We start from the raw sequence: 13,878 nt of genomic DNA on the forward strand, positions 1-13,878 counted from the left end.
TTCTCCATCACTTTTTTGAATCTAGAGAATCAATGGAATAATCTAATAAGCCCTGATTTGTAGTTTTTGTTGATTTCAGAGGCGTAAGTGCTTATATTTGAGCAGCTAGTGGTGCAGTGGAGAGAATGGCCTGAAAGTCAGGAAGGCCAGTTTGAATGTGACCTCAGACTTCCTCTGGGCAAGTCACTTAACCCTGCTTGCCTTGGTTTCTTCATCTGTAAAATGAGCTGGAGCAGGAAATGACCAACTCCTAGATACAAGATACTAGAGCATCTTTGCCAAGAAAACCCCAAATGGGATCATGAAGGATAGTCAGACATGACAAACAACTGAACTGAAATCATGCTGAAAATTTAACAATCTGCTCACGGGTAGGAGTTGCTTACAGAATACCCTTGGTTATCTAATGTCATGGAATGGGACCAGGGTTCAAACTCTAACCTCTTGCCTCCTAGTCAAATATTCTTTCCACAATACTATTAGCATCAATTTCAAATGGAAACAGGGCCACTAAACTGTATATCAGGTTCCCACTGGCTGCATATTTATTTAGGAAACCACATATTACCACTATGTTCTATTGTATTTTTATTAGTTTCATTAAATATTTCCTAATTACATTTTGGTCCAGTTTGGGCAGCAGTGGGGAGTATTGTGAGCCTCATGCCCATGTTTGACACCTCTGCCCTCCACTGGACTGCCCATATGCCCCTGGGGAGAGGATTTCCCTTCTCTGGAGCCTTAGTTTCCTTGACTATTAATTGGAGAGAATAACATTTCTACTGCCTAGACTTCCCTTGGTGAAGTCTGAAGTGGCACAGAAATGTGAGCTGCTGTGGGGCAGTGAATTAGAACCTGAACAAACACGGTGCACATGGTCTCTCTTCAGTAAAGATGTTTTTTATAGTTGGAGGACTAATTGTCCTGCAGCCTCTTGCCAACTGTCCCTAACCACGGGATTAGGCTTTCAGCCTTTTGTGAGAGGCAGTGACATGAGCTCTCCAAACCCCTCACCCCCACAGCACAGCAGAGAGGGAGGATTGCAGCCTGAGTAAGCAGCTGTGTTGGCGTTACAGTACCACATGCCTCATATTTCTGTGCTCCCAAGTGCTCGTGATGTCAGCCTTCCTCCAGCCCCGCAGTTCTACACTAACTCCCATCAGAATAAGAACTTCACTGAAATAGAGCTTGTCCTAAGTCAGCAGACCCCTAGGCTCTTCAGAGCTTTGCCTGTGGTGGGTATTGCTAAGGAAGGTCAAGAGACTTGGGTTCTGGTCCTGGCTCTGACATTTATTTGTCAAGTGACCTTGGGCAAATCACTTCCTATTTCTGAGCCTCAGTTGGGCTCCCTGATATCTCAAGTCTCTTAATTCATTACCTTGTAATTTTTTTTTGTTAAGCCCTTACCTTCCATCTTAGAATTATTACTGTATATTGGTTTCAAGGCAGGAGAGTGGCAATGGCTAGGCAATGGGGGTTAAGTGATTTGCCCAGGGTCACACAGCTAGGAAGTGTCTAAGGCCAGATTTGAACCCATGATCTCCTGACTCTGGGCCTGGCTCTCAATTCCCTGGGTTACCCAGCTGTCCCCTAGATTGTATTTCATTGGCGTGTTCACTCCATTCTCTGATGCAGATCATAGCCCCTCCACACTTGGACAATTTAATGGACAGCCATTTCCTGCTGTCTAAACTTTCTGGTGAGAGAACATTTCCTCCTTTAGTGAAGCTGGCCCTTAGATGATAGATGTGTAGGCCATTGCCAAAACTATATTCACAGGCTTTCCAATGTGATAGAATCTGCCAGTGTTTATGCTCCATGGCAGAACCCAGGGTTACCTCTCTGCTGAGGTGAGGCACTGGAGGACAACTAAATTGATTATATTTCTTGCACTGGGGAATTAGGAATGTTTGGAAAACTTGAGGGTTGAGGATGTCAGGGATGGTCACTGTTTCAGGTATTTGAAGGGTTTTCTATAGAAGAGGGATTAGACTTGTTCTGTTTGGCCTTGGAAGGCAGAATGGGGAAGAGTATTCAGAAATTGCAGATGGGCAAATATTGCCATTATACAAGGGAAAATTCAACAATCAGAATTTACTGGGCTATATGAATAGGTGGAGAATTCTCATCCTTTTAATGCCCCATTGAGATCTTTGGGTATCAAGTAGGTTGGACTAGATGTCTTTCAAGGTTCTTTCCAAACTTGAGACCTAATGATCCTTAATGTCCTGTCCTCTGTTTATTTTTTTTTAAACTCTTGTATTCCATCTTAGAATCGATACTGGGTATTGGTTCCAAAACAGAAGAGTGGTAAGGGTGAGACAGTAGAGGTTACGAGACTCTCCCAGGGTCACATAACTAGGAAATGTCTGATTTGAACGAAGGACCTCCTGTCTCTAGACCTGGTTCTCCATCTATTGAGACATTTAGTTGCTCCCTTTTTGTTTATCCTTTAAAACTTTGCTTCTGCTTCTTATTGCCTCTCCAGATCCCCCCAGAGTAATGTACAGGGTTGATTGGACATAAAAACCCACCTACTTTATGTGGATCTGGTAGGGATCCAGTCCATACTTGCAAAGTGTTTGGATAACCTCCATGGCAGCAGGTCCATGGAGTTCAGAGTGTGACTGGGAGACAGATGTTCCAATTGGGCTCTGACCCTACTTCCCCACCCTTGCTCTGGCCCTGGCTGCTGGAGCCAACATCCACAATGCCCTCCCTCCTTTTTTACTTTTCCTTTCTTTGGGCAAGATGTGCAGTCAGTGTAACTCTATCAGAGAATTCCTGGGCAGTGACGGTGCCACACTGGAAGAGAACCCGGGCCATTTGTGCTTGTGGCCTTCCCAATGTCAGCGGGAATGTGAGCCAGCCAGCTCTGTGCTCCCCATTCATTGCTCAGGCTTTGGGAGTATGCTTGGTGTTATTTCATTAAGTGCTATTGCAGAGTAGGGAGTGAGAGAGAGAGAGAGAGAGAGAGAGAGAGAGAGTATGTGTGTGTATATGTGGGATGGGAGGAAGAGGGAAGATGGTGTGCCTGGGCAGTGTCTGTCCTGTATTTGATTTCTCAAACTCATCTGGTTGGTGGCCATTCCATTTTTCTGAGTCACCTTAAACCCTGGGCCATTGGGCTTTTAAAAATGTTTCATTAACTTGATTGACACTTCACCTATCCTTAACATATCTATGCAGAAAGGTTTCAGACCTGTGATTTCAGTGTTGGTTTTTCGAAGAATAGCTCCTATTTCCTAGGGGGAGACTTTATTGTTGTTTTACAACAGCTCCCTGAGGTGAGGAATAAGTGGATTAGTAAGTCAGTTTTACAGATGAAGAGTCTGAGGTTCAGAGAAAAAAGTGACATTCATACAGCTAGTAAATGACCAAGTGAGAAATAGAATCCATATCTTCTGACCCCAAGTCCAGCGTTCTTTCCATTACTCAACTTTTATTCCCATGTGCTGTATTGGACAAAATTTTGGTCTTGGAATCAGGATACTTGTGTGTGACAATATTGTGGACGGGTGTAAAGAGCTTGGGTTTCCTCATCTGTCAAAAGGAGATGTGTGTGTGTGTGTGTGTGTATGAGATACTCCTGTACTTACTTTTCAGGATTGTGAAGGGAAAGCGTGTTAAAAACTTTAAAGTACAATAGAAATGTCCAATTTTCAGTCTTTGTAGCTTTATTCCTGATGTTAAGGAAAGATATTTATTGAACACTTACTACATGTCTGATCCTGCATGTTCATGTTTGCTGCCCAATCATTAGGGAGTCCCTTGTGAATGACCCTTACGAAGTGGTCATTCCCATCACAGGGCTTCCAGAGAGCCAACACATCATGTGGGTTCAGTTTGCTTTTGTGGCTGAAAAGGCTTGGATCGAACTGCAGGACTGGGTTTATGACTTTCAGATAGTAATCTTATGTTCTTATTTCCTGTGCTGCACATAGCTTGATGGTGTGGAAATGGAGCGAGAGAAAGATAACCTGGACCTTAAATCAGTGACTCATAGAATTAAGGAGTTGAGAGGGACTTGAGAAGTTATCAAGCCTTTAATGTCCTTTTCAGAGCTAATATTTCAGGACACTGTGATTCCTAACATACGGATGAATTCTTTGTGTTGGAATGACAGATTTGGACACAAATTAGAATGAAAGGAGTTTTCACAAGGGAAAATTTTAGTCCCTAACCTATGCCTACATAGAGAGTAAGATACCGAGACCTGAACTACAATTAAAAACTCAACAATAGTGCCTATAATCATAATAGCTAGCATTTATATAAATAGCACTTTAAGATTTGCAAGATACTTTATATTTGTTGTTGTTTAATTGTTCCAGTCTTGTTTGTCCCTTTCCACTTCTGAGATTTACTTGGCAAAGATATTGGAGTGGTTTGCCATTTCCTTCCCCAGATTATTTTATAGTTGAACTGAGGCAAAGAGACGTAAGTGACTTGCCTAGGGTCACACAGTAAGCTAACTTCCTATCTGGTTTGAGGTTTGAGATTTGGACTCAAGATGAGTTTTCCTGACTCTAGGCCTGGTACTCTATCCATTGCAACACCTCACTGCCTTATCTCATTTGAAACTCACAGCCACCCTGGGAGGTATTTGCTATTATTATTGACCACATTTTACTGATAAGGAAAGTAATTTCCTTATCAGTAAGAGGTTAAGTATCTTGCCTGGAGTTGTATTGCTAGTGTCTGAATCAAAATTTGAATTCAGATCTCCTGGACTCCAGGGCTGATACTCTATGCTCTGACACCTTACTGCTCTCTCTTCCAAACAGATGAATCTCAGTATACCCACGTTAATTTGCCTTGAACTCAAGCCAGAAAAGATGGTAGTGTTGTTGATGCAGGACACCATAAAGGCAAGAATACTGGTCATGGAGTCAGAAAACTCAGTTTAACTTCTCAATTCTTCCCATTTTTGCACCTCATTTTCCTGTGTATAAAGTGGGTTCAATTACAGTTTCCTCAAGGCAACTGGACATGTTCTCTGCCACAGCAAAGATTTCTTTTTGGGATGACTCAACACTGGGGACCATCAGAGAAATTCCCTTGTGGTGATTAGCACAATGCCTTGCTCACTGAAGGGACTCAGTAACAATAAAGGCAACAATTCACCAACAGTCTTGGGACTACAGTGGTTGCTATTTTGATCCTAACATCCTTGAGAGTAGAGGTGTTATGTTTGTTGTTTTTTTTTTAATTAGCCTTTTCATTTTATAGATAAGAAAAACCAGGTTCAGAGAATGGATTTCCCTATGCCACTAGGTAAGAAAGGCATGGGCTGAATTGAAATATTTGATTGTTAGCTCCCCGAAAGGAGAGATTGGGTTATTTTTATCTTTTTATTTCCAGTGGGAGCCTTGACTTAATTTGAGGGCTTGAAGAATGTTAGCTGAATTGAGTCAAATTGAAAAAGAAGATACAGCTTTCTTCCCTAAGGTGTTTACATACTTAGTAGAGAGGCAGGACTAAATTCCATAAAATATTTAGCCTAGATACCAAAGAATGAATAATCAAGTGCAAGATAGTATGATAGGGATGATAGATTTTAGATGAATCCAGTTGTTTGAAAACATTAGCCAGTAAGGGGAAAGAATAGTGGGAGAGATTAGGAGTACTAGTAAGCAAAGTCTATTTATTGAATGAGTACTCTATGCAAAGAAGAAAGTAATACACCTCCTCCTTTTTTCTCTCTACCTTTTCTTCCCTTCTTCCCTATCACTTAGACACTCTTGCTTCACTCCATTAAAGGATCATCCTTGGAAGGTCAGTGCCTCAATTCTTAGAATTGTCTGGACCTTCAATCCATTAACAATTTCTCTCACCAAAAGGTGGGATGTTGGCCAAATGGTAAAACTATCCAGGAATACAGAAATTCAGGGTTGGAAGTGATTTTAGAAACTCAAGTTGACTATATATATATATTTGTAAATTGCTAGTTTCTTTCATTGAAGGCCTCTCCCAAATCCATCTCAAAGGCTATGCTAGCAGAATAGGAGCCTTGGTAGATTTCACCAAGTTGGAAACATTTCAAGTACAGGCCAATTGATGGACTGTGGCTCTCATTTTAGGATCAGCCTTGCTAAGTGTAGAGAAACTCATCACCAGAAGGTTAATTCACTAAGGATATATTTTTTTGGCTGTAGTAGTTCATGAAGTCATCTACTAAGGTGGTAGAAAAGGCTTAAGATCTTTGTTGGGGCCCTGATTGATAAATGGTCAAGGGACATAAATTGGCAATTCTTAGTTGAGGAAATCAAAACTATCAATAAGCATATGAAAAACTGTTCTAAATTACTCCTGATTAGAGAAATGCAAATAAAGACAACTCTTAGGTACCACTTCACACCTAGCAGATTGGCCAGCATGGCCAGATATGACAGCAAAGGAAAATAATAAACGTTGTAGGGGACGTGGCAGAATTGGGACACTAATGCATTGCTGGTGGAGTTGTGAATTGGTCCAAGTGTTCTGGAAAGCAATTTGGAATTATGTACAAAGGACTTTAAAAGACTGCCTGCCCTTTGACCGAGCCATAGCACTGCTGGATTTGTACTCCAAAGAGACAATAAGGAAAAAGACTTGTAAAAAAATATTTATAGCTGCTCTCTTTGTGGTAGCAAAAAATTGGTAAATGAGGAGATGTCCATCCTTGGGGAATGGCTGAAGAAATTGTGGTATCTGATGGTGATGGAATATTATTGTGCTGAAAGGAATAATGAACTGGATGAATTCCATGTGAACTGGAACGATCTCCAGGAATTGGTGCAGAGTGAAAGGAGCAGAACCAGGAAGACACTGCACACAGAGACTGAAATATTGTGGCATAATCAAATGTAACAGACTTTTCTACTAGCAGCAACACAACAACCCAGGACAATCCAGAGGAACTTAGGAGAAAGAACGTTATCCACATCCAGAGGAAGAATTGTGGGAGTAGAAACACAGAAGAAAAACATGATTGATCACATGGTTCAATAAGGATATGATTGGAGTTTTGGCATTAAATGATCACTCTATTGCAAATATGAATAATATGGAAATAGATTTTGAACAATGATACATACCCAGTGGAATTGCTTGTCAGCTCAGGGAGGGGGGAGGAAAGAGGGATGGGAAAAATCATGAATCATGTAAACATGGAAAAATATTCTAAATTAACTAATTAATTAACTAATTTTTAAAAAGATCTGTGTTGGGGAAAATCGTGGATTCCTAAAATTAAAACAAAGTATGAATTGCTCATTTACTTGTGATATTTAATAAGAAACAAACACTAACTAACTCATTGGCACTATTTCCAAAACGTGTTTTCTCTGTGAAGGCTAGTGGAGAGGCAATGTTGTTAAATATTCATTGTGAGTATTTAAACCATAGAAATCAGCAAACCTTACAAATCAGGACTTCATTTGTTGTTTTGTTGATTGTTGAGATAATCAACAAAGAAAGCAATGGAGATAATGTTAATAATGTAGATTAAACTTAAAAGTGCATTGTATAAACTTTTTTTTTGAGAGAGGAGTCATTTGTAAAACATTTACCAGCATGGCCAAGGTCCTAATCTACCTTCCCTCAGAATAATCTCTTCCTATAACATTCCCCTTTAACTCCCTAAATATTCCTCCTCCTTGCCTTTATTTGCCTTGTTCCCCATGCTTCTGATGCCCTCCTCCTCACTTTTGCCTTTTGGATGCCTACCTGTCATTTGTAGATCACTTTTTTCATGATTCTTTTAGTAAGCTCAACAATTCTCCTATTAGCTCTCCTTCTGTAATACACTTACAGTATTATTTTTTTTAATTATAATGATCTGCTCTTTCCCTCTCTTTGACCTTTGTTCATACTCTTCCCCAGCTTTAGATGCCCATCTTCCCCCCCCCCCCCAACCCTTCTCTGCTTTTGTCCTTAAAGGCTTAGCTCATGGACCTCTCTATACTGTCACATCTCTGATTTCCTATTGCTCTTTGTTCTCTTGTAACACTGATCATGTGCTTGCCCCTGTAATAACTATTTGTGTCCACATCTTATCCTTCTTAAAGACTGAGAGTTACTTGAGGCCAATGACTGTAGCTTATCTCAACTATCTTCCTCAGTTCCAATGGCAGGGCTTTGCTCAATCTTTAGTAGGTATTCCATAAATAATGAATGAATAACAAATATTGTTGACTTTCTGCCACCTTGCTTCTTTATCTTTCTCACCCCTTGTCATTTTGACTCTGTCCCTCCTTGGCTTTTTCATGAGTTTTAATTCTTATTTGGGGATCTCAGTTGTTATGAGGGGACCCAGAATGAAGCTGATAAAGTGGAATTAGGTCATGAGCTTCTTGTGGCCATGGACTATCTTTTATCTCTTTTTGTATCCCTAGTGCTTAGCAGAGTGCCTGACCCAGTAACTATTAACAAATGTTTACTTATTGATTGTTTTGGGGTCTTATTATGAATAAACCCAGGATGAAATTGATAAAGTAGAATTAGGTGTGAACTCCTTGAATGTAGGGACTATTTGTTGCCTCTTTTTGTATTGTAGATATCAGCAAACCTTACAAATCAGGGCTTTATTTATGCTTACTACAATACCTGGCACATAGTAGGTGCTTAAAATGTTTATTAATTGATTATTGATTGATTGATAGAATAAAGAGCAAAAATAAATACTCAAGAACTCAAGAAACTCCTTCATAGGTTTTCAATTGTATTAAAAACTTGAGAGCTGGGTCTAACTAACTCAGATATCCTAGAAGTTAAGTTCACTCAATCCAATTCCCCATATTACAGTGAGGAACTTGAGTTTCACAGTGGTGAAGGCACTTAACTAGGGTCACACATCTTGTTTAAATAGAACCCAGGTCTCTGAGAATGAACAAAATGTGCTGAAAAAGTTCTGGGGAAAAAAAGAATATTTTTAGTCCCTTTTACCCCTTGTTGGTCAATAAAGCAATTAAGCTTTTCTATCCGTGTTATTGCTAATGAAAGATTGACTCTAATTAGATGTCATGTCGATTGCAGAGTTTTCATTTTCAGAGTTGCAGGAAGGCTTTTCTTTCCTACCTGAAACATCATTTGAATCAGCAGAAATGGGAAATGATAAAGGTTCAAAAGAAAGCAGAATCCACATAGCAACAAGAGCCTAAAAATCAAGCAACTCTGTTCTGGTCTTTTAAACTGCTCTAATTTCTTTCAGTTCATTTGCATGATTCTCACTCCTGAGGTTTATTTGGACTAGAGAAGTGATTCACTAAGTATAGACTCTGCCTTTGCTTCTCCTTCTTGGTGTGTGCTGGGGTTAGATTGGGTCATTTTATTCTTGGCTCACAAATCACACTGATTTCCTCTGGTGCCGTGCAGTCCACATTCTTTAGGACACCATGTCTGTAGATTTTTTTTAAAAAATGCTTTGCCCAGTTGTCAAAACAAGAGCCTAGATTGATGTTGTCCTCTTTTTCTTCTTTTCCAGGGGCTGGTGTATTTTTCCTTTCTTGTACAGAAGGAGAGCAGATCAGCTTTCTTTTCGACTGTATCGTCCGAGGCATCTCCCCCACGAAAGGCCCCTTTGGCCTGCGCCCAGTCCTCCCAGGTTAATATAAGAAGTGTAGAGTGACCCCTTGGTATTGGAGCTGGTCCTGGCTAGAGCTTGTAGCTCCACTTGGAATGACAGGTTACAGACACCACACCCTGGGATGCGGGGTGGTTTTCATTCTGAAATGTCACCACAGTCCAGATTTATCAGTCCCAGTCACCTAGCTCCTCTCCCTTGCTGCCCCCTCAGCTCATTCATGTTCCTGTTACAACTCAGACTGGCCTCTGTCTTGTTTGTCCTAACAGGACCACCATATAATACCATCTTAGGCAGACTCATCTTTGTGAGGCCTCAGATACTTACTAGCTGTGTGACTCTAGGCAAGCCACTTAATCCTGTTTGCCTCAATTTCCTTATCTATAAAATAATCTGGAGAAAGAAATGACAAAGCACTCTGGTATCTTAGCTGTGTGATCCTGATTGCCTTGGTTCCTTATCTGTCAAAGGAGCTGGAGAAGGAAATGGCAAACCTCTCCAGTATCTTTGCCAATAAAACTGCAAATGAGGATCCAATGTTTCAAACACAACTGAAATGACTCAATAAGAACATGCCTCTCTAGTGCTTTATGGTAATTATGGTCTTTTCCCTTACATTGCCTCACTCGATCCTCACATTGTCATTTTCATTTGGCAGAGAGGGAAACTGAGGATGAGAGAGAAAAAATAACTTTCTGAAAGTCACAAAGCTAGGAAATAACCATGCTGAGTCTTAGAATTCCTTAATTCCTTTGAGTCTCAGTTTCCTGAGGAAAATGATGTCCAAGGTACCTTCTAGCTCTAAATTGTATTTATATTCCCTGTGCTTCTGTGATTTAAGCCGAAAGGAACCTTAGGATTGGAGGACCAGAGCAGGAAGGGTCCTGGGGGCCAGCTAAACCACATCCCTCTTTTGTTATAGGTAAGGAAGCTGAAAATCAGAAAAATGAATTGGCTGGTCCAAGGTCACAGACTCAGTAAAGGCAGACTTAGCACTTGAACTTGGGTTGTTGGGCTCCAGGCGCAATGCTCTTTTTATCACCACACGATCCTGCTTTCTTAAAAGTGCTCTATTTAGGGGAAACACAATACTCTGGCTTATTCAAAAATAAAAATTTGCTCAGACTTTGTTGTGGATGCAGCAGAAGAAATAGACACTAGGGTATTTATGGTTTCCAAAGACTCATGTTGCCTTGGAGTTGAAGGGATGAAGAAATGTCATCTCTTAGTGCTTCTGAGTAAACCTAGGAAGGGGAGCAGTAGGCAGGCTGAAAGATGAGCCTGCAACATCAGGGGGAAAATCTGGGTGTTTGGAGCTTTTGAAATAATGCTTTAGGGTGGTGCCTTTCGATGGCTGTGCCAAATCATATGGTTTTCCATGAAGCTGTAGCTAAGAGCTGCTATTCTAAGAGTTTGTATAGGTCGCTGACCAAAATTAACTGAGGTGTTCTGAGAGCTGGAAGGATTTAGAGAGACAATATCTGTCCAAACTCTTGTAAACTAGACTTGACAGGCAGCTAGCTGCCTTAAGTATTACTAGTAGGGAGAGCACAGGGAATTAGAAGAACTGGGTTTTTGTCCTGGCAGCTAACTTATTGTGTGACTTCAGGCATATTATTTTCCTTCTTTGTCCCTTGAAGCTTCTTCCTCTGCAAAATGAGGGGATTGGACTAGATAGATGTCCTCTAAGGTCCTTTGTTAGTGAGTACAGAAAACCTAATGTTTGTCAGGTGTTTTGAATTTCTAAGAAAATCTTGTAGAAATGGTCATCTTTTGGAAATCTGGCCACCACAAGTTTCATGTATTGAAATTTAAAGGTTTTGTTTAAAGATCTTTGAGCAATGCCGAGTCCTGTTGATGTCCTTGGAGCCTGTTTCACTACTGGCCATAGTCAAAATCTTAAGATATTGATGAGAACTCTGTAGATGGAATGGGATATATTAGGGGCCACACACAGATATCTCTGGGTCTCACTGTGTGGCAAATGTCAGGAGTTCAATATGCAGGGAATCTCAGAATCTCAGAATGAAAAAGAAGCTCAGAGATTATGCTGATTATGTTGGACAATCCAAACTCACCTGGACAAGAAACCCCTTTGAAACTTCTCCAGCAAATGAGCAGAGGCCCGAAAACCACTCAGAAAAGGATAGGAGGATGTAGTTTTAAAAGGTCCTACATCTAGGGTTGAAAGAAACTGGTTAAGAGTTCTAGCTATACCACTTCTTATTTCTACTTTGTTGGGCAAGTCTCATCTTTTGGCCTCAGTTTCCTTATATGTCAGAAGAAGGAAGTTGGATCAGATAATCTCAGAGGTCTCCTCTGTCTCTAGATCTATAACCCTCTGACCAACTAAAAGAATCTGCCCTAATTCTGGAGCACTCCAATTAAAAGAGTTTTTTCCCTTATATTAAATTGAAATTTGCTTCTTTGTAACTTTTACTCATTGGTCTTAGTTCTGCCCTCTTTGTCAAAGCAGAATGAATTCTCTCTTCCACATGGTTAACATTTCAGATATGCAGAGAGAGCTATCATTTCCCTACTCTCCCACCCCCCTGTCAAACTCTTCTTTAGGCTAAATATTGATAGTTTCTTTTAACCAGTTCTCAGAAGGCACAGTCTCTTGATCTTTTCCTTGGTTGCCCTCTTCTACATGTTTATGAAAAATATTAATAATAATAATGATAACAGCATTTATATCTTGCTTTCAGGCTTGCAAAGAACTTTATGAATACTATCTTATTTTATCCTTACAGCAACCTTGGAAGCTAGGTGCTATTATTATCCCCCTCTTACAGAGGAAAAGCTAAGATATTCAGAGGTTTAGTGACTTGCCTGGGGTCCCAGAGATAGTAAACATCTAAAGTAAATGTTAATTTGCACCGGAGCCTTCTTGACACAATGTATAGTATTCTTTCCATTCTGACATGGCTACCCGGATGCCCTAGAGTTCATTACATCATGTCTGACCTGGGCAGATGCAGCAGGGCACAGTTTCCTACTTCTGGACATTTTGCCTTTAATTAACATACCCTGTGATGATATTTGCTTGTTTGGATGCCATAGGACATTGTCAATTCATTGAGATGACTTAAAATCTATGAAAATGAATTACTGATATTATATAGATATAAATAATAATTCTACCTCTGATTTGCCTATCATCTACAACTTACAAAGCCATTTCCCCCTACAAAGACCCTTTGAGATCAGTAGTATACATATTACCACCCCATATTACAGATTAAGACATTTACGTGGCCTTTCCAGGGTCACAGAGTTAATAAGTGGCAGGCTGGTCTAAGACTTGAAATCAGGGCTTCTTGTCTCCTATCCTCAAGAAACTTTATGATCTAGTAATAATAAAGCATTACTGATCACCTGTATTTATATAGAACGTTACGATTAGCCAAAGGTTTTAATGTACATGATCTAATTTGCTTCTCAGGATGACTCTGTGAAGTAGGTTCCCTTATTATTCACATTTTGCATAATTGCTTTCAGTTGTGTCTGACCCTCTATGATCCCATTTAGGGTTTTCTTGGCAAGATACTGGAGTAGTTTGCCATTTCCTTCTCCAGCTCATTTTTACAGACGTGGAAACTGAGGCCAAATAGGGTTAAGGGACTTGAGAAGGGACACAGATTAGTAAACGTCTGAAGCTCTCTTTGAACTCAGGAAGATGGGTCCTCTGCACTACCCAGATGCCTTTATCTGCATTTTACAGCTGAAGAAGCTGAGGGTTAGAGAGGCTAAATGACTCATCCATAGACACATAAATGGAAAGTGTCATGGTCAAGACTTGAGCCTAGGTGTCTGTCTATCTCTCCTTCCCTTAAAACAATAACAACAACAAAACAAACACCTCTTACCTTCCATCTTAGAATCAGGACTAGGCAATGGAGGTTAAGAGACTTGGCCAGGGTCAAACAGCTAGGAGTTGTCTGAGGCCAGATTTGAATCTGATGACCACCTGCTTCAGACCTGAGTCACCTAAATTCATGTCCCTCTCCCACCTGCCTCATCTCTTTTGCCTCCAAGTCCATTGCTCTATCCCCTGAACACCATGCCCAGTAGGAGGCACACAGGGACACATAAAACTGTGAAACAATATAGGACTAGATTAATGCCTTAGAGGTCCAGATGCCATCCTGGGAGGGCTGAGAGGAGACAGAGTTCACTTGCCTTTGGGAGAATTATAGAAGACTTCATTCAGGAGATGCCATCTGAACTGGGCTTGGTAGAAGCTTAAGCAATAGAATGAGTAAATACCCATGAAATGGGGTCACAAGCTTAGAAAAATGAATTGGCTTGCC

At 40.5% G+C, this 13,878-nt stretch overlaps 1 protein-coding gene across 1 annotated transcript in view; it reads left to right on the plus strand.

Moving 5' to 3' along the window:
- The window catches only part of DOK7 (docking protein 7), a 139,993-nt gene that overhangs the window by 50,048 nt on the left and 76,067 nt on the right, over window positions 1–13,878 (plus strand). Inside the window, exon 5 of the mRNA XM_007496806.3 lies at window positions 9,467–9,586. Coding sequence (XP_007496868.1) covers window positions 9,467–9,586 — 120 coding nt within the window. The remainder of the gene's footprint in view (window positions 1–9,466; window positions 9,587–13,878) is intronic.

The sequence above is a fragment of the Monodelphis domestica genome, chromosome 6, assembly GCF_027887165.1.
Source record: "Monodelphis domestica isolate mMonDom1 chromosome 6, mMonDom1.pri, whole genome shotgun sequence".
Taxonomy (NCBI): Eukaryota; Metazoa; Chordata; class Mammalia; order Didelphimorphia; family Didelphidae; genus Monodelphis; species Monodelphis domestica.